The sequence below is a fragment of the Sceloporus occidentalis genome, unplaced genomic scaffold (genome assembly GCF_023333645.1).
Source record: "Sceloporus occidentalis isolate IW3139 unplaced genomic scaffold, rSceOcc1.0.p SCAF_9, whole genome shotgun sequence".
Lineage (NCBI taxonomy): Eukaryota > Metazoa > Chordata > Lepidosauria > Squamata > Phrynosomatidae > Sceloporus > Sceloporus occidentalis.
The window spans coordinates 25,965,295-25,988,777 of record NW_028316989.1 but is presented as its reverse complement, the minus strand read 5'-3'; the positions used below and the strand labels follow the sequence as shown (position 1 = coordinate 25,988,777).

At 49.1% G+C, this 23,483-nt stretch overlaps 1 protein-coding gene across 1 annotated transcript in view; it reads left to right on the top strand.

The window, feature by feature from the left end:
- LOC149307084 (protogenin-like) overlaps positions 1-23,483 on the top strand; it is a 57,994-nt gene that overhangs the window by 2,623 nt on the left and 31,888 nt on the right. The window contains exons 3-9 of the mRNA XM_089537990.1: positions 16,836-16,980; positions 18,025-18,158; positions 18,345-18,482; positions 18,949-19,107; positions 20,400-20,559; positions 21,145-21,392; positions 23,186-23,350. Of these exons, the coding sequence (XP_089394116.1) occupies positions 16,836-16,980; positions 18,025-18,158; positions 18,345-18,482; positions 18,949-19,107; positions 20,400-20,559; positions 21,145-21,392; positions 23,186-23,350 (1,149 nt within the window). The remainder of the gene's footprint in view (positions 1-16,835; positions 16,981-18,024; positions 18,159-18,344; positions 18,483-18,948; positions 19,108-20,399; positions 20,560-21,144; positions 21,393-23,185; positions 23,351-23,483) is intronic.

Sequence of the window (23,483 nt, the reverse complement as noted above, 5' to 3'; positions counted from 1 at the left end):
AGTCTGTGGCCTAAACATGGATCAGCTTTTAAGGTGCTAGAAGGCTGATGGTGCTCTCTCTTGATGTGTCCCACCAAGAGCCCACAGCAATGGCAGCCCCGGTGTCTGTGTCAGGGAGGCATCTGACATGCAGCAGTTTTGGATCTGAACTCTTAAAAGAGTTGTTGGGAGCAGCGATCTGGGTTCTTTGAAGAAAGCAGATCTGAAAATATTCCAGTGCTCTAAATAACGCTAGCAGGTTTAGCATGCCTAGTTGGACTATTATGTGCAAACACATTCAAAGACTGGTGTGGAAATTATTTTACTGGAATATTTGTAATGGTGTAAAGAGGGAGACCATGACAAATCTCCTCTGAACAGATTTTGCCAAGAAAAACCCTGTTTTTGCCTTAGGGTTGCCATAAGACAGAAATGACTTGAAGGCACACAACAGCAGTAAAGAGAACAACATAATACACCCCTCACCCCACACAACAACAACAAATGACTACACTTGGAAGAACACTACTGTATTTCTTGAGTCATATACCTAAAATGAATTGCACCTGATTTATCTACAATACTGCTTTCTTTTGCTGAGGTAGAACTGCAGTGCCTTTGGCTTCACTTTCCTTTTGCACTACTTATCAGTTCTATTTCAAACTGAGAAAAATCTGTGAAGTCAAAGACTTTCATGGATGGCATCCATAGCTTCTTGTGGGTTTTTCAGGCTATGTAGCCTTGTTCTAGAAGAGTTTATTCCTGATGTTTCGCCAGCATCTGTGGCTGGCATCTTTCTCTGTGATCATGCCTCCGACTTTTCTGGCTCTCGCTGGACCAGGAGTTCATGGTGGCACTTTTTGTCTCTAAGCCAGACTGTGGCTTGGGATGGATTAGCTCCATCTACGTAGCACTTGCTGAGATCCTGGATGGGGACTATGCACATTGCGCAGACTTTTGCATGTGGAATAACACATTAATTGGGTTCTGCAGTTCTTGTGTGGGATGCCTGCATGACCCAAAGGCACCAAGACACCAGATGTGTGATCAACTGCCCAAGCAGAGCTGCACCTGCATCCCTGCACTATCCATGCCCATCCACAAAATGCAGAGCACACTCCTGAGGAATGCCCACCTGCAAGCCCAGTGGCCTCGCAGGCACATGTTTTCCTCTGCCCCTTTGAACTGAACAGGGCCCATTGCATCAACCGAAGATGTCCATCTGCTTCTTGAGAGGAACTTGCACATGTGAAAGAAGCCAGCCGGATCCTGGCCCTTGCTCCAAGAAGGTGCTTCCTTCACCATCACAAGGACCTAAGAGGATATGCAAGGCACACATGGGCAGCAGAAAAGATGAGATGAGTTATCCGTGAGCCATTGTTTTCTATGCTTGATTTAAACCATTTCCAAAGTTTCAGATTCCCAGATTTGCTTCCATGTCATGAGAGAGCAAATCTGAAGAGAGTGTGAAGGCTCAGAAGAAGAGGATGAGGATGAGGAGGAATATTCAGGAAGCAAGAGGGAGGATGGATTTTCCAGCCCTTGGAGCTGAAAGGAAGCTGTTTGTAGCTGGGCTCAGAATGGCTTTACAGCCCTGATGGACATGAAATGGCTTTCTTTGTGGGGAGCAGAGCCGAAAGTGCCCATGCGAAGCAGGTGGAGGCCTCCCTTTGTGTGCCTCTCTTCCTTCCTTTCTTTGGAGGGAAGAGAAGAAAAGGGAAAGATGGGCATCCTCCCTGAGAGGAAGGTTTTAGTGAGACTCCTCTGGCTTGCTTTCTTTCACTCACCATCACTTTCCTTGCGTAATCTTTCCCTTGCAAATCTCCACCTTGAAAAGTGGTGAAGGTCTGAGGCCAGGCCATTGCTGGTGTGTGTGTGTATGCCTTATTTTCTTTGGAAAACAAAGTTGGTGGGGAGGGGAAAGCCAGGGCTGCACTCTAGGCAGGCATTCCATTATTCATGTGCAAATTAAGAATTCACAGGGTTAAAAGGTTAGAAACTGGCTGGGGTGAGGTTTACCCTTGTGATAAAGAGCAGATGACCCTCATTCATGGGCCCAGGCTTTCATGTGAGGCTCCTCTGCAAAGTTAGTGATTGCCATGAATTGTTCCTGTGGAATGTGCCCAGGACCCCCTCCCAGAAGCAGTGCCTGGGCCTTATCTCAAGAGCCCATCCTGGAGGGGGGCCCAGGAGCCACGGCAGAAGCCCCCCAGCCCTCCAGTGTGGGGAGGGAAGGAGGGAGAAGGGGGGCTTTCCTTTCCTTTCCTGGTGTTCAGCCATGCACAAAAGAATGCCACTCACTTCAGGTCTGGCTTTTTTGCCCCTTCCAGCATCTCTTTCTGCCATCTCCCGCCCCCCACGCATTTCTTCTTTTGCTTTTTTTAAAAAAGGAAACCTTGAAAGATAAGGTATCTGTTAGGTGCAAACCAAGTGTATTTTGGGTTTGTGTCTGCTGTTGCTTTTAAATGCAGTGGGGGAATTTCAGTTGGGGAGAGGAAGGGGTTGCCTTCCTTCCCCATCTTTTCTTTCTTTGTGAGGAGGAGGAGGAGGCATCTTGGGATGAAATGCTAATATCTGGAGATTAAACGGTGATTCAGAGTTAGGGTCTATCGTGTGGAGGGCCTTTCAGCAAGGAAGAGATGGGGGGAGTGACACCCCCCCCCCCCAATCTAACACTGCAATCTTCAGGCAACCGGAAGGAGAGCTTCAGGGTGACAACCAGTACTGGATACTCTCTCCTCATTCTTTTTTTGAGAAATACAGCTAGCCTTGAATAAGGGGGGCTTTGCACATCAGGCGCACAGAAGTCAGATATGTTTGCAGTTGGGGCAGATGAAGGGATGCTTCCTGTGAGTGAGGTTTGCAGGGGTTTGGGAAGGCTTGCTGAGAGACTGTTGGTTTCCCCCTTCCTTGCTGACCCTCATCTTTTCAGAGAAAGAGAAAACATGGGCCTGGCTGGCACAGCCTTGATTTCGTGCCTTCCCATATTCTGGTGAGTTCCTGAGAGTCCCCCCCCCCCCCAAAAAAAAGCAGTTGTCAGGGCTGGATGTCCTGTGGCTTCTCTGCAGAGTGTTCCTCTGGGCTTCCATCCTTCCTTCCTCTGCCCCAGACAGCAGCCAGGTTTTGGGGGGACATCTTCTGCAGGTACACAGCCCCCCATTCCCAGGGGCACAGAGGCCTTGGCTTCCGGTCCCTTCTTTAAAAGCCCACTTGGCATATGCTATCCCCCCCCCCCCCCCCGCTTTTAGTTTAATGACTGTTTGAGGCTGGAAGGAGGGAGGGAGGTTTAGTTTTTCCAACTATGTACGTATTAACGGTACCACAAGGGAAGAGGAAAATGTTGTAGTATCTTAAGGAGCAGAGTCAGTGCCAGGCAGTGGTTTGAATGCTGAACCAGGTCTCTGTAGACCAGGGTTCAAATCCCTTCTCAGCTATGAAAATCTAATGGGTGGCCTTGGGCAAGTCACACTCTCTCAGCCTCTTTGGAGGGCAAGGGGCAAGCCACCTCTGAACAAATCTTGCCAGGAAAACCCCATGCTAGCTTGCCTGGGCCAAAGTGTTCAGCTGGTTGTACTGACACAAACTTTTCCCATTTTAAAGTGGCACTTAAGTACTGCAGAGTCACTAGGGAAGAATATGCTATTCTTTGTACATTGCCCTATATACTCAACTATAAGTCTACCTCATGTATAAGTTAAGGGCAGGTTTTGGGGCTAAAATTATGGATTTTGATCTGACCCGTGAATCTTTTCTTCTTGGCTTTACTTCGTGAACGAAGATTCAGGAAGGATTCATCCATGCTTTCTACAAGCGCGTTGATGACGTTGGATGTATCCTTCGAGCCTATGCAATGGATTTTTCTGGTGGAGCGCAGCGTGCACAGAACTGGCCTCACCCTTTAAACCAGAGGTTCATCTGCTGAGGCCTTGACAAGCATGGACGATGGCAGCGAGGTCCTCGGGTCGTAGGTTTGATTAGAGTTTCTTTCTCTTAGATGGTTGACCTTACAGGGTTAGAGGAGCACCATCTGCCCAGGTTTGGGATTAGAGTTTTCCTTCTCCTAGGATGGTTGCCATAAGGCTAGAGAGCCCATCCTGCCCTTAGCGCTCTTGGTCAGACCCTTTGGTTGTGACCTGTCTGGCATGGGAGGCCCTACTGGTGGCTATTATACCACTGCCAGCATAGTTCACAACTTCATTAGGGTACGCAAGCCTCTCCCCCACACAGTCAGAGCATAGCTGGAGGGGAATAGGAGGCCGGAAGATGACAGTTAAAGAGGGAGGAGCCTCTTTCTTCAGGCTATCCCTGGTGGAGCTGGGCCTGGTTGATCATTCCCTCTCAAGCCGGAAGATGGCAGTTAAGGAGGGAGGAGCCTCTTCCTTCAGGCTATCCCTGGTGGAGCTGGGCCTGCCTGATCACTCTCTCTCAGGCCGGAAGATGACATTAAGGAGGGAGGAGCCTCTTCCTTCAGGCTATCCCTGGTGGAGCTGGGTCTGCCTGATCACTCCCTCTCAGGTCGGAAGATGAATAAGTCGAGGGTAAAACATAAGAAGCATGAACAAAGGATATAAAGGACGAAGCTAAGGAAAACGATGCCAAAGAACTTACAAAATTCGGGCAGGCATAACTGTTTGTGCTTTTCCAACTCAGGCATTCAAAAAGGTCAGAAGTGGAGCCATGATAGACAAAGTAGAAGGGGCCGGTGCTTCTTTTAGGTGATTCTAGAAGGGACTAAGTTCTTGTCTTTTGCCACTTTGCTCTGAGAAAGAAAGAGAGTGGCTCCTTTTTTTGACCGGTGGATCAAGTGTTTGGGGGGGTCTCTTTTTTGACTAAAATTTCTAGACTTATACGTACATGAATACATACAATATTATAAATTTTCCAGTAAAATAATTTCCACATAGTACTGAGAACACAGTATTTAATGTGCAAGTGCTGAATCAGATCATATTATTTTCCCCCCCAGGAAATTTTCCAGTTCTGCTTTTTCCAGAAACCACACATCACTGGTGTGTGTTGAGCACTCCTGCTCCTCCCCTTTGTCATCCAAACTGGTGTGTGTGTGTTGGACCCTCCTGTTGGTGCTTCCTGGGTCTTGTTTCCACCTCTTTGCAATTTAACAGCTGGGCCCTTGAGGAAGGGGGGTTTCAGGAGGAAAAGTTTGCAGCCATTCTTACACAGGTTTAATGCAGGAAGCATACCTGTAGTCCCAATGGGGTTGGAGTAATACAACTGCTGATGCTACTACTACTACTACTACTACTAAAGCCCTTCCTGTGGTGGAGGATATGTGGGAGCGCTCACGTTTGCATCCCCCGCCCCACTACCTCCTTTATCTCCCTGCCTCCCTCCCTAACAGTCCCAGCTGTGAAATTGGGATGGATTACTTCCACTCTTTATAACTGGTAATCGCCACCTAAGTGAGGAAAGAAGGAAAACAACTAGCCAAGAGAGGCTGGACTCTCTCTGTTGGCCACTCCATCGCACTTGCTGCCTTTTAACCAGGTGTTACAGAAACAACCCTCTGTGTGTTTGTTTGTGTGAGGATCAGGGTCTGGGAGAGGAAGTAAAGCCAGTTTGGGTTTTCGTTTGGGGCCTACACTTTAGCAGACTGGGTGAAGATGCTCTTTGGGTGTTTTTGGAGGGGCTGGCTCAACCCCAGGCTCTGTGTCAGGGGGCCTGTTGGTGGAAACTGCCTGAATAGCAAAAACCAAAAGGAGACTGAAGCCAACAAAAGAGCTGGGAAGGGAGCTGGGGTCAGGGGCCAAGGAGGAGGCTGAAACAGCTGCCGGCACAAAGGAGAAGAATTTGCTTAAATGATTAGAGAAGGTTGTGGGGGAAAGGAAGGGGGTCTTCTTTTTTGGGACTCCAATCGAATTTGGTAATTGGGAGGCCTGCCTCCGTGGCGCATTCGGGGCTGGGAATAAAAAATTCAGGGAATGATTCTTGCAGCAATGTTGGGTCTTTGGCTTGGGAGAAAGGGCTCTCTCAGGCTCCAGATGGAGAGAGAAGGCTGCGGGAGCATCCTCTGGAGTCTGGATTTCTTCAGTGGGTCTTGTGGAAAGAAATAAAGTGCATCTGGGCTTTGTTTTCCTCTTGAGCAATTTTTCTGTCCCTTCTTCTCTCTGTGTGTGTGTGTGAGAGAGAGAGAGAGAGAGAGAGAGAGAGAGGTGGAGGCGATGGTGAGGATATGTGGGTGTTTATGTGGTGTGAACAATGAATGGCCCAGGCAAGATAAATGAAGTGACATCTGGATACTTTGGTCATCTCATGCCTCTGTCCATCTGGATTCACATTTGGTGGTGGATGGAGGGCATGAATAGGCCTTGCTGTGCCCCAAGCCTTTCTTCTTGGCTGAGTGGGGTCTTCTTGGGTAGCCTTCAAGGCACCTTTGGTAGCCCCTTGTTGGGAAGAGCCTGGCCCTGGGGGTGAGAAGGCCAGTTGTCTTGTGTGTCCCTTGACCCCGGTGTTGGAGAGGAAGTGTTGGCAAAAAATTCTGGACCCTGAAAAAGTGGTGGGACCGGTGGGAGGTAGGGAGGAGGGCTTCTTGTAGAGGTGGGTGTGCTGGAGATCTCCCCTTCTCCATCCAAAGTGGGCAAGACATAAACAGGTATGTCTGGAAAGCAGCCTGGCCTGAGCCAACAGTTGGTGAACTGGTCAGTGGCTGAATAAAAAGGCCCCCAGAGTGGGGTGAGGGTGGCCATGGAGGGGGGCTGCAAGTCAGCTGACTCTCCTGGAACAGGAAAAAGGAGAGTGAGGGCAAGAGAGAGAAATCCGTAAAGGCAACGTGGTGCTTGGAGGGACAATGGTAACACATCGGGCCTTTTGTAATATATTGTGTGCCCCTGCACCTTAAGAGTTCTCTGGATTAAATGAATTTATTGATTTCTTCTTCTTCTCTTGCACATGTCTAAGAGGGGCTTCTCTGGCACCACAAACACATGTCAAAGGTCACAACTTTCACTGTGAAACACACACACTTTCAGGTGGTTGACTTTATTGTTGGTTAGCAGCTTTTTTGCTCTTCTTGGATGAAAATTTCCTGCTGTGTAAGTCCCAGATCTGTCACTGTTTATATGCCACCCATATTCTCCCACATCCATTCTGCCATCCACATGCACTTGTGCAGAAAACACACTACCGCTGATGAGGCCCATGCTGTTTTCTTTGCCACGTTTGGTTTTCTGCTTTGGGGCAAAAATGAGCTCTGACATAAGTGGTAAGAGCTTAAAATTTTAAAGTGGGGCCATTTCCTTTGGCCACCTCGGGGAGGAGGAGGAGGAGGAGCTAGAAGTTCTACAAAACTGCTGGTGGAGGAATCCTGGGACATCTTTGCAAAGGGAAGCCTTGCTTTCTGTGTCCACTCTGCTTTGGTACGAGCTTAAAATGTTAAAGTGGGGCCATTTCTTTTGGCTGATGGGAGGAAGAGGAGCTAGAAGTTCTAGAAAACTGCTGGTGGAGGCGCACACCTAACGGCACATGGATTTTTCTTTTCACACTCATTTTTATTTTTTATAGTCTAGGAGGGTTTGGAGTACACAGGAGAAGGTCACCTTGGCACAGTCCTTCAATTTTACACTTTTCTGTTCACTGCTCCCTTTTAAGGGGCTTGTGGGGACTTGCTCAAAGGAAGTGAGACAGAGACTTGCCTTTGGAACTAGCTGGTAGCCAGGAGCTCTGTACATAACTATAGTCCCAGTTGATTGAGCTCGCTAACAGAGTTTGGGGACAAAGGCCAAGCCAGCAGGGGTTCTTTACACTGGTATTTAACGGAGGAAGCCCACAGTCTTGTTTCAGTGCCTCCTTAAGACTTCTCAGTATGGACACTGAAGGACCTGCTGCAGTCACCTGCAACACTTGTGGGATGTTTGTCTTCTTGCCTAGGGATATGGGGAACTTCACCTGCACCAAGTGCAAGTTGGTAGCCTTCTTAGAAGAGAAAGTACAGCAACTGGAGGCCCACTTCAGCATCTTAGGAAGCAAGAGGTTTTCCTGACCAGAACAGATCAGACGGTCCTGGATGGGAAACACACACAGGAAGTTGCCGGGGAGGAGGAGGTCACTTTACATACAACAGAAGAAGATGGTTGGAGGAGTGTCACACACAAAAGTAGGGAAACCAGGGAACATTCTATGAGCTTGCAGCTACAGAATCAATTTGAATCACTGTCTGTTATCAGAGATGATGAGGAAGAGCAGCAGGGACAGAGCAGGGGACCCTGGAATTACCACCAAAGGGAACAGCCGCTGCTAAGCCTCGGAGGAGGTGTGTGGTGGTTGCGGGGGACTCCTTGCTGAGAGGCACTGAACCAGTGGTTTGTGGGCCTGACAAGATGTCTCGGGAGGTGTGCTGTCTCCCTGGGGCAAAAATCCATGATGTGACAGAGAGGCTGACAAGACTTGTCAAGCCTACTGACCATCACCCCTTTCTTTTGGTTCATGTGGGAACCAATGATACTGCAAGGCCTGTGCCTTCAGAATATCAGAAGGGACTATGAGGCTCTGGGTAGGAAGTTGAAAGAGATGGATGCACAGGTTGTCATCTCATCTCTTCTCCCAGTCGAAGGGCATGGTCCAGGAAGGGAGAAGAAAATAGCGGATGTAAATAACTGGCTCCGTAGATGGTGCCGCCAAGAACGGGTTGGATTCTTGGACCATGGGCTGCAGTTCCATGAGGAGGAACTTCTGACAAGGGATGGGTTGCAAAATGTTTTTGCCAGTAGTCTTAAGAATTTGATCAGGAGGGCTTTAACTGAGTTATGTGGGGGAGGGAGACAGCAGGGATGGAGAAAATAGCCAAACATATAGAGGGAACAAGACAAGCAGTGCAAGGACCCAACAGTGGGAGGCAAAAGAACTTGCACAGGCAGCAAGTAAAGGGAACACATGGTCTTGGATGTCTCTACACTAATGCACAGAGCATGGGGAATAAGCAAGATGAACTTCAACTCCTAGCACAACAAAGCAAATATGATATAATAGGCATCACTGAAACCTGGTGGGATGAGTCTCATGATTGGAATGTAGGAATAGAGGGATATAACCTTTTCAAGAGAAATAGGCCAAACAGGAAAGGAGGAGGAATAGCCTCATATGTCAGGGACATTTACACCAGTGAGGAGATCCAGGACATCAATCATGGAAGTCAGGTGGAGAGCATCTGGATAAAAATTAAAGGGGAGGGAAACAACAAGGACGTAATTGTGGGAGTCTACTACAGACCCCCAAGTCAGAGTGAGGAATTGGATGATGTCTTTCTAGAACAGATGACCACTCACTCAGAAAAGAGAGATGTAGTAGTGATGGGTGACTTCAGCTACCCTGATGTTTTCTGGAAGTCAAACTCAGCCAAATCCTCAAGGTCTAGCAAATTCCTCACTTGCCTGGAAGACAATTTCATTGTCCAAAAGGTGGAAGAGGCAACAAGGGGGCCAGCTATTTTGGATCTGATCCTAACCAACAAGGATGACTTGTTTAATGGGTTGCAAGTGGTGGGATCCTTAGGGGGAAATGACCATGTTCTCCTGGAGTTTGTTATACAGTGGAAAGGAGAAGCCAGGCATAGTCAGACACGCATTCTAGACTTTAGGAGAGCGGATTTCAGTAAACTTAGAGAAGTACTGAGGGTGATCAGGAATACTAAAAGAGTTCAGGACGGATGGGAGTTTCTCAAAGGAGAGATACTGAAGGCACAATTTCAAACAGTTCCAGTGAGAAAGAAAAACGGGAGGTGTCGCAAGAAACCAGGATGGATGACTAAGGAACTTTCAATTGAGCTGAGTTTGAAACGGAACATGTATAAGAAATGGAAAAAGGGGGAAATCACCAAAGAGGAATTCAAAGAAATAGCAGGCATGTGTAGGGGTAAAGTCAGAAAAGCTAAAGCGCAGAATGAACTCGGGCTTGCTAGAGAGGTTAAAGACAACAAAAAGGGCTTTTTTGGATAAGTCCGCAGCAAAAGGAAGTAGGGCCACTGCGTGGAGAAGATGGCAAAATACTAACAGAAGACAGAGAAAAGGCAGAATTCCTCAACACCTTCTTTGCCTCAGTCTTCTCAGAAAAGGAAAAGGCTGCTCAACCTGAGGATAATGGAGCAGAGGACAGAATAGGGGAATTTCAGCACAGAATAAAACATAGTACAGGAATACCTGTGTAACCTAAACGAATATAAGTCTCCAGGACCAGATGAACTACATCCAAGGCTATTAAAAGAGCTGGCAAAGGAAATATCGGAGCCATCGGGAATAATAGTCTTTGAGAACTCCTGAGGAACAGGAGAAGTCCCAGCAGACTGGAGGAGGGCAAACGTCCCCATCTTCGAAAAGGGGAAAAAGAGGATCCCAACAATTATCGTCCAGTTAGTCTGACATCTATACCAGGAAAGATTCTGGAGCAGATCATTAAACAGAGAATTTGTGAACATCTAGAAAGCAATTCCATAATCACAAAAAGTCAACACGGGTTTCAGAGAAAGAAGTCATGCCAGACAAATCTGATCTCTTTCTTTGATAAAATTACCAGCTTGTTAGATGAAGGGAATGCTGTAGATATAGTATATCCTGATTTCAGTAAGGCCTTTGACAGGGTTCCCCATGACATTCTTGCAAACAAGCTTGTAAAATGTGGACTAGACAAGGCAACTGTTAAATGGATTTGGAATTGGTTGACTGACCGAACCCAAAGGATGATCAGCCATGGCTCCTTTTCATCCTGGAGAGAAGTGACCAGTGAGGTCCCACAGGGCTCTATTCAACGTCTTTATCAATGACTTGGATGATAGAATTGGGAGCATACTTATCAAATGTGCAGATGACACCAAATTAGGAGGAGCAGCTAATACTCCAGAGGACAGGATCAAGATTCAAAATGACCTGAATAGACTAGAAAGCTGGGCCACAGCTAACAAAATGAACTTCAACACGGAGAAATGTAAAGTACTGCACTTAGGGAGGAAAAATGAAATGCACAGATATAGGATTATGGGTGACACCTGGCTGAATGAAACTACATGTGAAAGGGATCTGGGAGTCCAAGTAGACCACAAGTTGTACAGTGCGATGCGGCAGCTAAAAAGGCCAATGCAATTTTAGGCTGCATCAATAACAGTATAGTGTCTAGATCAAGAGAAGTAATAGTGCCACTGTATTCTGCTCTGGTCAGGCCCCACCTGGAATATTGTGTCCAGTTCTGGGCACCACAATTCAAAAAGGGCATTGAAAAGCTGAAGCGTGTCCAAAGGAGGGTGACTAAAATGGTGAAGGGTCTGGAAACCATGTCCTATGAAGAACGACTTAAGGAGCTGGGGATGTTTAGCCTGGTGAAGAGAAGGTTAAGAGAGGATATGATAGCCCTGTTTAAATACTTGAAGGGATGTCATACTGAGGAGGGAGCCAACTTGTTTTCACCTGCTCCAGAGACTAGGACCCGGAACAATGGATGCAAGCTCCAGGAAAAGAGATTCCACCTCAACATTAGGAAGAACTTCCTGATAGTAAAGGCTGTTTGACAGTGGAACACACTCCTTCCTCGGAGTGTAGTGGAGTCTCCTTCCTTGGAGGTCTTTAAGCAGAGGCTGGATGGCCATCTGTCGGGGATGCTTTGATTGAGAGTGCCTGCATGGCAGGGGGTTGGGCTGGATGGCCCTTGTGGTCTCTTCCAACTCTATGATTCTATGATTCTGTAACTGTTGGAAATTCTAGAGCCAAAAGGCTTTGAGGTGGTTGCATCCATTCCCTAATATTATTGCTAACAATTACTAATAAAATAATTGAGTAGTAATAAAATTGGTAATGGAAATCCTCACCATCTCAGTATGACAAAGCAGAGCATAGTCTTACTCCCCAAAGAAGTCTATGGCTCATTTATAACTGAAGCTGTTTAAGTTTAAATGCTATATTTCAAATGCAAATTTGGAAAAAAAATTCACCATACATCATACAGACAAGAGTGTGCAAGTGTGGGGTGTGTTAGATCAGTTCCCCCAGTTTCCAGTTCATTTCTATGCACCATCCAGGGTGCTGGTTTTGACACCTGAAAAGTAGAATATGAAACTAGGAGGCTGTGCATCATATCCAGTCCTCATTGGAGGCCCCTGTATCTGCCTCAGCACCTGGAAAGGCTAAGGAAGAAGGACTGTAAGAGCAGGGCCTTTTGGGGAGCAGCCCCCTGGCTGGCTCCATCCTTGTGTTCTGTTGGGCAGCACAGACAGATATTTGTTGTACTGGGCTTGTGTTGATATTGATTCTATGTTGCAAAGTAAAAGAAGGAAAGGGCACCCTCATTGCTCAAACCCCCATTTCCCCTTGCAGCCCAAAAGTGGCCTCCCGGATAAAATGGAGGTGCAAAGGGCCTAAGTGGACCAGTGGCCTGGCTGCAGCATGAAACCTTCTCTGGCTTGCCTCCTGAGCTGAGCTTTTCTTTTTCAACTCCCCTTCCGCCTGGCCTCTGTGCCACTCTCCCCCATAGAAGCCAGGAGGAAAGGCCTCCCTATCTTTGCTGGGCGGTCCTGGGTTGGCCGTTGCCAGGGGCTTCAGGCTGACCCCTGGGACCCGGGCAGAGGCCTCTCTTCAGAGGGGGCAGGCCTTTGTCCTCCTCTCCGGACGGTGGCCAGCCATCTTCACAAAGGAGGAGGAGGAGAAGGAGGTGGTGGTGGTGGTCTTTTTCTTCAGGGTCCAGCTTGGCCATAGAAGAGGAGCCAGCTGGCCATTGATTGCTCTCCAACCAGTGTGCGTGCGTGTCCATCCATCCCTTTGCATTCTTGTGCCTGTTGGTCTCTCTGCCGAGGGGAGAGGAAGGGGAGTGGGGGCAATACACTTTGTGGAGGGTGCATTCTCTGGCAGAGCAGAGGGCTTTGGGGGTGCAGGGACCCCTGCTTGACCTGGCTGATGCAGCCTCTTCCCTTCAGCAAAGGAGCAGGTAGGGCTCTGCCCCCCATCCCTGCCCTCTGCATGCCCACGGAGAGGACAGACAACCCCACATTCTCCTCAGGACAACCACTGCCCACTTACCTGTCCTCCACCAGCCAGTGCCCCCAACCCAGGCTGCAGGGATGAGTTTGCTTTGGGGGCAAAGGAGGGGTGTTAGGAAGGGGCAAATTCTGCTGTGGGGCAGGATGGTGGGGTGGGAGGGGGACCTGGGACAGCAGCTCCTGGCTTTGCAAAATTGATTTCTTTCTCTTGCGCATTTAAAGCCCACAGTGGCTTGTTCTCAGATGTGGTGACATGGTGTTTCTGACACTACAGAAATCAAACCAAATTATTTATGAAAAATAAACACCATCATATTATAATTATGCTATTTTATACTAAAATAAACCTCAAAACTTTAATGCTAGAATATCTTAGTCTCAAAGGTGCTCCCAAGGCTCCTTGTTTCCTTCCTCTCCCTTTTATGCTGACATGGATGAACATACCTTACTCTTAGAAAACAGAAACCGAAGCCCCTTAGGGACCCAGGAGTCCACTTGGCACATGCTCCAGGTCCACCTGACCTGGTACTTGGCTGCCAGCCAGACTGAGGGCTGTGGAGAGGAGAGCTCTCTCTCAATGGCCTCCACAGTCAGTCTGTGGAACTCACTGCCACATGATGTTGGGATGGCTGCCACCATGGACAGCTTTGAAGGGGAATGCATAAATCCATGGGGGAGGACAGGGTCCTTGGTCGCTATTAGCCACAATGATGACAGGCCAGTTGTCAGGGGAAAATGTGGTGGTTTGTGCTTGGGTCTGTGATTGTGTGAGAGAGATAGAGGGATGCATGCACAGCCAGTGTGGGTGCATCAAGGCTGCAGCCGAGCCTGCCTCCCATGGGAGTATGTTGGTGCCATGGTGCAATATGAAGTGCTTCACAAGCATCTGGTTCTTGTACCTCACTTTTGAGGTGAGCACTTTTTTAAAAGCCCCAAGTGTTGTACCTTTGAAAGAGTGCCTATATTTCTCTGAGCAGCATTTGTGTTTGGGCTGAAGGTGCCTTGGTGTCCATCTTTGCAGAGATTTTTAAAACCACTGGAGTGAGTAGTAGTGTCTCTTCCATGCTTTGCTTTGCAACAGACCCAGAGCAAGCTCCTGGTCCTCCTGGCTCCAGAGAGGAGCTTGACAGGTGGATGCAGCCTTCTCTGAAAGGCCAGCCCACAAATGGCTCTTGGGAGTTCTGTGGTAGCTGTTTCATCTGACTACACCTAGTCTCAGTTGCCATTTCCTAGCCCTGACTGAGACACCCGCAGTGGGGAAAAGGCTTTAGAAATGCCCCCTATGGAGTGGGGTTTCTCTTACTCATCCCCTCCCGACGGCCCTTCTGTGCTTCTCCTCCTCAGTGTCCGGTGGGCTCTTCCCCAGCTGCCAGCCAGCCAGCCATTGGGGGCCTCTGCAGTGGTGCTGCTTCGTACTCTGCGACCCCCTCACTCCTTTCACCATAAACACAGGGATTGTTTTGATTTGGCTTACTGGCTGCTTTGCAAGGGATTTCGGGACTGACTTCCCACCAGGCCGCCGTTTGCTCTTCTCGCCTTCAAAGCTGAAGACTGTAGTTCAGAAGAAGCCATCCACGGACACAGAGACACATGCCTCTAATGAAAAAAGGGATCTGTGCTGTCAGGAGAAGAGAGTTGGCCACATACTGGCTGGCAGGGCAAAGAGGAACCATGGGGGTGGGATAGATGGCCCTTGTGACCCCTTGAGGCCTGAGATTCTGTGTCTCTTTTGGGCCAAGATTTTCCCCATTGGGCCAGCCATCCAAGCAGTGAAGAATGTTCCTTGCTTTCTCTTGAATCTTGCAAGAGCCAGGGGAGGAGGCTAGTAGGGCTGCACTAGAAAAATGACCTCTCTTGGGCCTTGGACAGCAAGGGCAGCGGCTGTACACTCTGGTAAAAGATCAGTGTTGGATCACCTGCTGCACCTGTGGAAGAAGAAGGATCCAGTCAGACTCAGGAGTAGTTGCATGGCATAAGTCTCCCCCTGTGGATTTGTGCATGGATTGTCCTATGCATTTATTGGACTGCATGGCAATGCTGTGCAAGTGAACCAAGTTACCAAATCTGCCACACTGAATGCACAACCGGATGGGCATGCACATCAGTGTGCAACTGAGCATCCCATGTGGAATTCTACTTCCCCTCCCTAGAACTGAATGGATGCTCTTTGGGGGCTGACTCCACTATCCCTGGGAGCACATGATGTTCTAGAGGGGAATGGAAAGGCCGGCGTGTGGGGCTTCAGCTGCCTGCCATTCCTCCTGGTTGGAGAGTGGTCACTGGGGAGGAAGGGCTGGCCTGGCCAGAATGGACGGTAAGCAAGGCCCCCCTTTCTGTTTCCTTCTCTCTTCGGAGAGGCAGCCGACATATGGCGGAGAAGTTAAGAAATGCCATTCTGTTGCAGTAGCTTCACAGGATGGACCCTTCTGCAAGAGGGAGGGGGAGTGGGCTGCAAACTGGCCGGGAAGATTGATTTGGGGAGGGGGCTCAAGCGGGTGGGGGGCTGGGGCTGGGGAAGATGACCCTTTGTCCCTCCGCAGCCTCTTTGCTGTTTGGGGCCCAGGCCCTGCCAGGATTCGTCCAGGGCAAAGGTGATGGATGGAGCTGAGAAGGAGGGACAGATGGCCAGGGTGCCCCCTCCGTCTCCCTGTCCCCCTCCATCTCTCTTTCATTATTGCATCTGGAATTCCTGCCCTCCCTCCATCCCTCCCTCCCCCATTTATTGATGAAAGCTTTGTGTAATTACCTCTCTGCACAAGGCAGATTTATGCCCCTTCACAGCTCAAAGGAAAACACAATGCTGGAAGCCAGAGCCATCCCGGCTTTGATCTGCCATTCCTCAAGGCCCCGATCCCACCATCCACCCTTCCTGTCGCGCGCGTGTGTCGGGAAGGTGTGCTCCTGCGGCCAACAGAGCCCCCTCCCTGGCTGCTTCCCCTCCCGCCTGGGATGTGGACGAGAGACAGGGTCAGAGGATGCGGAAAGGAAAGGGGATTCCAGGCCAATGCATTTCAGTCTGGAAAATATTTTTACAGCCTTCTTCAAGAAATTGCAACTTTAACATCAACCTGCAGGGATTTTAAACAGAGCAGCTTCAAAGCTTATGTGCAGCAGCAGATTGTTTGCATATCGTAGGGTTTCCTGATACTTTCCTACCTTGCAAACTATCAGAGTAATTTTTGAGGTGCATGTAATATGTTGTTTGCATATCGTAGGGTTTCCTGATACTTTCCTACCTTGCAAACTATCAGAGTAATTTTTGAGGTGCATGTAATATGTGCATGTGTGTGCATTATAGGGTCATTGATTGTGCTCAGCCCTGAAAACCTTGGTCAAGTCACACTCTCTCAACCTTTTGAAGCCCTTTTGAAGAAATCTTTCCAAGAAAACCCCATGATAGGTTTGCCTTAGAGTCACCATAAGGCACACATCAATTACTGAAGGAGAGTGAGTGAATTAGTGAATGAGGAGATTTACAGGCAACCTTTGCTCCAAGGCAGATACATTGGAGAGGCAGCCTCCTGGCCAAACTCCCACAAATCAGACTGGTGGGTGGGAGACATGGCACGGCTAGCCTGCCCGATCCATGCCAACTGCACAGCAGGTTTTTTTTAGTGTACCCCATTAAAAATAATCAAATATTGTTAGTTGCACTGAGAAGAGGGGAGGGGCATTGTTGGGGTCTAGAAGTCAATCACAGTAGCATTTTAATTACCAGAATGTATGTGATGCCAGTTAATTATTTTATGTCCCCTGTTTCTAGCTGCATCTCCTTTTGGGAGTGACTGGTGTCCTCCAAAAGCTTACCTACACATTTTGAAAATGTTGTTGTTGTTATTTTTGTTGTTGTACTTCTGTTGGTTCTGAGGCTGTGCTTTCCTTCTTCCAGCCATGTCTTCCTTTGAGCTTCAGCCCCTTCCAGTCGAGGTCCTTGAAGGAGGCGTCGCTCGGTTTTCCTGTAAAATCTTTGCCAGCCCTCCAGCCATCATCACCTGGGAGGTGAACCGTACCACACTCTCAATTGCCATGGACAGGTACGCAAAGTTCTTCTCTTTCATTTAATCGGCATCTCTTCCCAGAATTCAGGGCAATAGGGTTTATCTGCATCACAGCAGGTGAGCTTTTTCGTGGCATGGCAGGGATTCAAACTCTGATCTCCCTGAGCCCAGGCCCAGCAGCAGCAGTCACCTCCTCATGTCTGTGTCATGCTGGCAGACAGTTTCATTTCCACTCTCAAGAGGCTGTTATCCCACTTGAGATTTGGTACAGAAAGAGAGAGAAAAGAAATAAGAGACTGTGAAGACCCATTTCTGAGAATTTTGAAGAAAGAATGAAATTGAAAGCTGGCACAAGAATTTTTCAAACTGGACTTGGGAGGGAGCAGCTTTAGAAATGGGCATTGGGACCATGAATCGGAGCTTTAACCTGGTTTTGAAGGACACTTTGCCCAAAGGTGTTCCACCCCATCTCCCTAACAAGTCCAGCACCTTGTATAGTGCCTTTAAAGTTCAGGCTGAAACCAAGAATGGGGACAGCAATGCCCTGAAATGTGCATCTTCATCTTTATATCTACCCTGATTCCCCTGAAACTGGCTTACAATTTAAAACAAGTACATGATAGCCTAAAACATGCAAAGGTTAACACTAAACTTGAATTAAACTATTCAAAATATTTAAAAGCATTTTAATGCATACACTTAAAAGGGACAAAGCACAGATAAAAAACAGATCAAGTAAAACAATACAGAGCCCTCCTAAAAGCCTTAGGAAACCCATCAATTTCAGTTCTGAAACCCAGTTGTAGAATAAAGGGGCTGGTTGGCTGGCTGGATGGCTGGATGGGCAGGTGGATGAACGATGAGGATGGGTCTGTTCTGGCCTTCCTTGGAAAGGGGTCCTAGGGCCTGGGAAGGCATAATATAATATTTATTTATTTATACCCCGCTCTTCAGCCAAAAGGCTATCAGAGCGGCTTACTAATTGTTAATTGGACATTTCCCTGGCTTCACAAAATGTCTCTAACAGCCAATGTGGGGGTACTGCTTTCCCTGTTTTTCTTTTCCCCATCTTACTCTCAGGATAACTGCACTGCCATCGGGAGTCCTGCAGATCTACAGTGTCCAACAGAAGGATGCAGGGAGCTACCGCTGTGTTGCTACAACTGTCGCCAACCGGCGGAAGAGTGCCGAGGCAATGCTCACAGTTCTTCCAGGTATCCAGAAAAACCTCCTTGCTTGCTCTGTACCCAGATTTCCCAAATGCAAAGAGGACTGCATGTTCTCCCTGCTGCCTGATGATATTGGGCCCAAGCCAAAAACTCAGCATATATGTATGTGTGTCTGCATTTCCATTTACCTCTTTGTGTGCTTATGCCCTTTCCTGTCTTTTTCCTTCAAAGCCTCAAATGCTAAGCTGTTCCACAAGCCCGCCATCATAGCTGGTCCAGAAAACATCACAGCTTCCCTTCACCAAACAGTCATCTTTGAATGTGTTGCCACAGGGAATCCAAAGCCCATCATTTCATGGAGCCGCTTGGGTGAGTCCCAGAAGAGCTTTGAGCTGCCTTCGGCCCTTAGTTGTGGGCAAACTGGGGTGGTCTCCTCTTCTGTGCTCTTCCTTGTGACGGATGGGCAGCGTCTCCCAGCAAAGAGGGCACAAGATAGAACCAGGGGATTGGGGCCTGGTGAGGTCAGCCTTGCTATACTGTCAGTGAAGCTTTCTGGAGGATCCATGCATGGCACAACATGGCATTGCCTGGCATTAAAAGGTCTGAACCCCACCAGGAAAGAAGGTTCCAGGCCTGTTCACTCCTTCAGATGAGGGCAGGGTCCTTTGCCTAGTTGAGCTCGCTGGATGTCCTTCAGGTGGATTCTAAGGCTGACTAATTGCCAAAGAACAGCCTGGCAGGGAGAACCTCACCCCAAAAAATGCAGAGAAAGAAGTATAAGTGACTGTGTCCTCCCATGGAATGTTTTTACACCTGGCTGCTTTCTCCCTCGCAGACCACAAGCCCATTGACGTCTTCAACACCCGTGTGCTGGGCAATGGGAACCTCATGATCTCTGACGTAAAGGTGCTGCATGCTGGTGTCTACATCTGCCGCGCCACCATTCCAGGCACCCGCAACTTCACCACTGCCCATGCCACCCTGGCCGTCCTGGGTGAGCCTGCTTGCACCAGTCCCAATGCCCTGGGGGTGTTTGGGTTGGAGGGCTGGAGCAGATGTAGCTGTGAAGATGGGTGGGGCGCTGTCCTCATACTCCCAACACATTGTGGGACACTTCAGGTGTCCTTGGAGGAAACTGGAGCCATTTCAGTCTGGTTTGGTTGCTCTGGCTGCCAAACTACTATGGGGAAAAGACAGAAGGAGTGCTGCCCTGTTGATCTTCCTAGATCTCTCAGTGGGTTTTGGTACCATTGATCATGCCAGCATCTTGTCAGAGGGGCACCGTGGGATGGCAACAGGAGGCACCATAGGGCCAGTTCCAGAGAGTAGCCTTGGGGTGTTCCTATTCAGCCCCATGGAGATTCAGCTGTGGGGTGCCACAGGGCCCCATCTCCTCCTCCATGCTGTTCCCTGCCTACATGCATCTACTTGGGGGACCATAAAGGAGCTTGGAGTGGGAGGCCATCGGTTTGCTGCTGACATCCAGCTCTCCTTCTCCTTGGCATGGCAGTCCTCTGTGGCTGGCAGCTGTAATGGGTCGGCTGAGGGCTGATAAAGTAAAGCTGAGCCCTGATGAGACAGAAGCTCTGTGGATCGGGGGCGGGGTGCGCCAGGGTCCAGGAACTGGGTAAACAGCCCCTTCTGGGTGGGGTTGGACTCCGCCTGAAGGAGCAGGCACATAGCTTGGGAGTGACCCTGGATCCATCTTTGTCACTGGAGACCCAAGGGGAACTTCATGGCATGGAGTGTTTAGTGCCAGTTTTGACTGGTGCCCCAGCTACAGCCTTTTCTGTGCAGACATAACCCAGCCACAGTAGCCTATGCGCTGGTAACCTCCTGGTTAGACTACTGTAATGTGCTCTATGTGAATCCCTTGAAGATGGCTCAGAAACTGCAGCTATTGCAAAAGGCATCAGCTGAACTGCTGACTGGAATGTCATACAGACAGCATCTAATGTCTATCTTAAAAGAACTGCTCTGGCTGCCAGTAAGTTTCTGAGCAGAATTCAAGGAGCCTGGGACCAAATCTCTTGAGACCTCGATGAACAGAGTAAGGAGTTGGACTTGATGGCCTCTGGAGGACCCTTCCAGCTCTAGGATCCTGTGATTTTATGATAGGGAGACATTTCCTCCTCTCTCTCCTGACTGTCAGGATTTATGCCACTCAAAACTGACCATATTGGTTCAAAGAAAGGTAGACATGCTAATGTTAAATGTGGGGCAAAGGGGGGGGAGTAGATGATGGGCAGAGACTGGTTGATAACGCTGGTCTTTCTTCTCCCTCAGCTCCCCCTGCATTTGTGCAGTGGCCAGAAAGCTTGACCAGGCCCCGAGCTGGAACGGCCCGCTTGGCCTGCCAGGCAGAAGGCATCCCGACCCCCAAGGTGTCCTGGCTGAAGAACGGACGGAAGATCCACTCCAACGGCAGGATTAAGATGTACAACAGGTGAGAAGGGAAAGGGTCCCGGTGGGCAGAGGGGTGGGCTTGCCAGGGTGGGGGCTTTCTGTGTGTGTTTGTGGGGGGTGGAAGTGTGGGGTGTCAGACTGGCAGGGGGCAGAGGGGGGCAGCTGAGACACACAAAGCAGAGGAGTAGCTCTTGCAAAATGCCATCTTCTTTTCTGCGAGGTTTAGGCAATAGATGGGCTGCAGGCAGGTGGTCTCCCTGGGTGGAAGGTCAGCTGGGGGTCTCTCCTGGTTTCCTCATCTGGAATCACCTTCAAGGGGAGCCAGGAGGCAAAGCGGACCACTGTGGGGTTGGGCTGCATGTTCAGACTAAACGCTTCTCCTGCAGGGCTTTTGCTGCTGCAGAATTTTTCTGAAGGTTACCTGCAATCTTTCCTCATAAAAGGATCTTAGAGGCATAAAGGGAACTTTGAGGGAATCTGAATGTGGGTGTTTTAATTATTCTTTTCCCTTTTTTACAAAATGGGGTGAACGGTGGCCCAGAGTACGCTGTAGCTCTAACTGGTGGTGCCTAGTCTGTGGCTCATTCTGCTCCCTTTCAGTCTCTCGCTCTTTCCGCCTTTCCAGCAAACTGGTGATCAACCAGATCATCCCGGAGGATGATGCCATCTACCAGTGTCTGGCCGAGAACAGCCAGGGCTCCATCCTCTCCAGGGCCCGCCTGACGGTCGTGCTCTCCGAAGACCGGCCCAGCGCCCCCTGCAATGTCCACGCTGAAACTATGTCCAGTTCGGCCATCCTGCTGGCCTGGGAGCGGCCACTCTACAACTCAGACAAAGTCATCGCCTACTCTATCCATTACATGAAAGCAGAAGGTGAGCACCATCCTCTGGCCAGTCTGTTGGCACTGTCATCTGATCCAAGTCAGTCTTGCTCCTCTGAGGTTGAGACTTAAACCCAGAGCAGATTCACTGCCCCATTGACATGGCAGCCACCAGCCCCAGGAAGGGGCAAAGGCTGGTGGGGTCACTCTCGTCTGGCTGGTGGGCTTCCCAAGTGGGTGACCTGGCTGGGCAAGGTCCAGAAAAATGCTCTTGGCTTGGGAGGGCTGTGGCCCTGATCCAGCCCCTGAAGGGGGACTCTCCTCCAGTTCTTGTTTCTGGAAAAAGACTGATGGGTTTCCTGTTGACAAACCCCCTCCATCAAGCTTTCCTTCCATTCTTTGCAAATAAAGGCAGCATTCCCCAAATGCACTCCAAAATGAGATTATATTCTCTCCCACCATCCTTCCAGGCAGGAGAACAGCTAGAGCTGAATAAAACCCTGTCTTTGGGGCGGGGGGGGAGAGCAAGAAGCAGGTGTCTGTCGAGAGGGTGCACTTTTTGAAGTTGGGGGAGAGGGTCTTTTGCATTCAGGTTGGGACAGGGGAGATGTTTGTGGCAACAGGAAGAATGAGAGGCCTTGATGAGGCTGCGGTGTTAATTCCTCGTTAGTGCGATTAAGAGGCGGGAGAAAGGGCTGGGCTGATGGGGAGGCGGGGGGGGGGCGTGTGCCCCCCTCAGGTTTTTTCCATGAGCGCCTCCCTCGGGTGGCCTGGCTGGCCTTTCAGGGCAAGAACAAGTCCTTTCAGTTTGGGTTCAGGGACCCCGCGAAGCAGGTCAGAAATCGCACCAAGACGCTCCTAATTAAGCAGCCACTAATTGGAGTGTTGTGAGAATGCTCATAATCTTCCCTAATTAAAATGCTATCAAGTTAACTTGCAACGGTGGGAAACCTGTGACGGGTGGAATTTCATGCCTGTTTGTCAAGAGGAAAGAAAAGAATGGCTTAAGTCACTTTAACAGGGTTGATTTTAAAGGGGAGAGGAAAGAAGAGGGCTGTTGACAAGCGATTTTTCCTGAATTGTGTATGGTGGGGGGGGTGCATCACGCAGCCACCGCCTTCTCATGGTGTGTCCCTCTTGTGTCGAAAGAAACGCGGACAGAGACCCTCCCCCACTCCCTGGCATTTTGGTCAGGGTCACAGGTGCCCCTCCGCTCACAAAGTCCATATGTTTCTGGCACAACTTCTTTGAGAGAAAGCCTACTGCTAGGGGCTCTAAGTGCAAAAGGAAAGTTTTGGTGAAGTTCCTGCCCCACAAAAAGGAAGAGCGGCATTTGTATTCAGAACTAAAAATATGAAATGAAACAAGAAGGCCAGTATAAGTAGACAAAAACATTGGAAACCTTCCAGAGACTTCTTCCAAAGTGCATTCCGGATTTTTCTTTCTTTCACTAGATTCCTCTTTTCTTACGATTTCCATTTTGGTGGCTATCAGATCTCTATCTAAACCTAACAGATCCATATCTTTTCAGCATACTGAGGATAGCTGTTGAGGCAGGCTTCTCTGTTCGCCCCTTTTCTCCCTGTTTTGCTGCCCATGTATGCTCAGGAAGGGATCCTGGGCGCCTGTGTCCTCTTGCCTTCTTTCACCATCCTTCCAGTTCCAATGTTGCTTAAAAACCTCCAGCCAGTTGGAGGATGAGGAGGGGAAAGGCAGGTTCTAGGCAGGATTAAGAAGACTTATGCCTGTCCAGGTGCAGGAAAGTAGAATTCAGTTGAACGTTAGAAGACAAGCTGCTCAAAGATCCAATTTGCTCATTTTTCCAAATCCCTTGTGGGCATCCAGGTTTAAATAACGAAGAATATCAAGTTGTCATTGGAAACGACACAACACATTATATTATTGACGACCTGGAGCCTGCCAGCAACTACACCTTCTACATCGTGGCCTACATGCCCCTGGGGGCTAGTCAGATGTCAGACCACGTGACGCAGCACACCCTGGAAGATGGTAAGTTGGCCACTCCAGGGGGAAGGCCCATTGCATGTCACGGGGAAACTGGCAGCCAGACCCAGAAGTCTACTTCTGGGAGATCCCAAATTCTTACAGGTGCCACTGCCAAAAATGCCTAAACCCTTTTTAA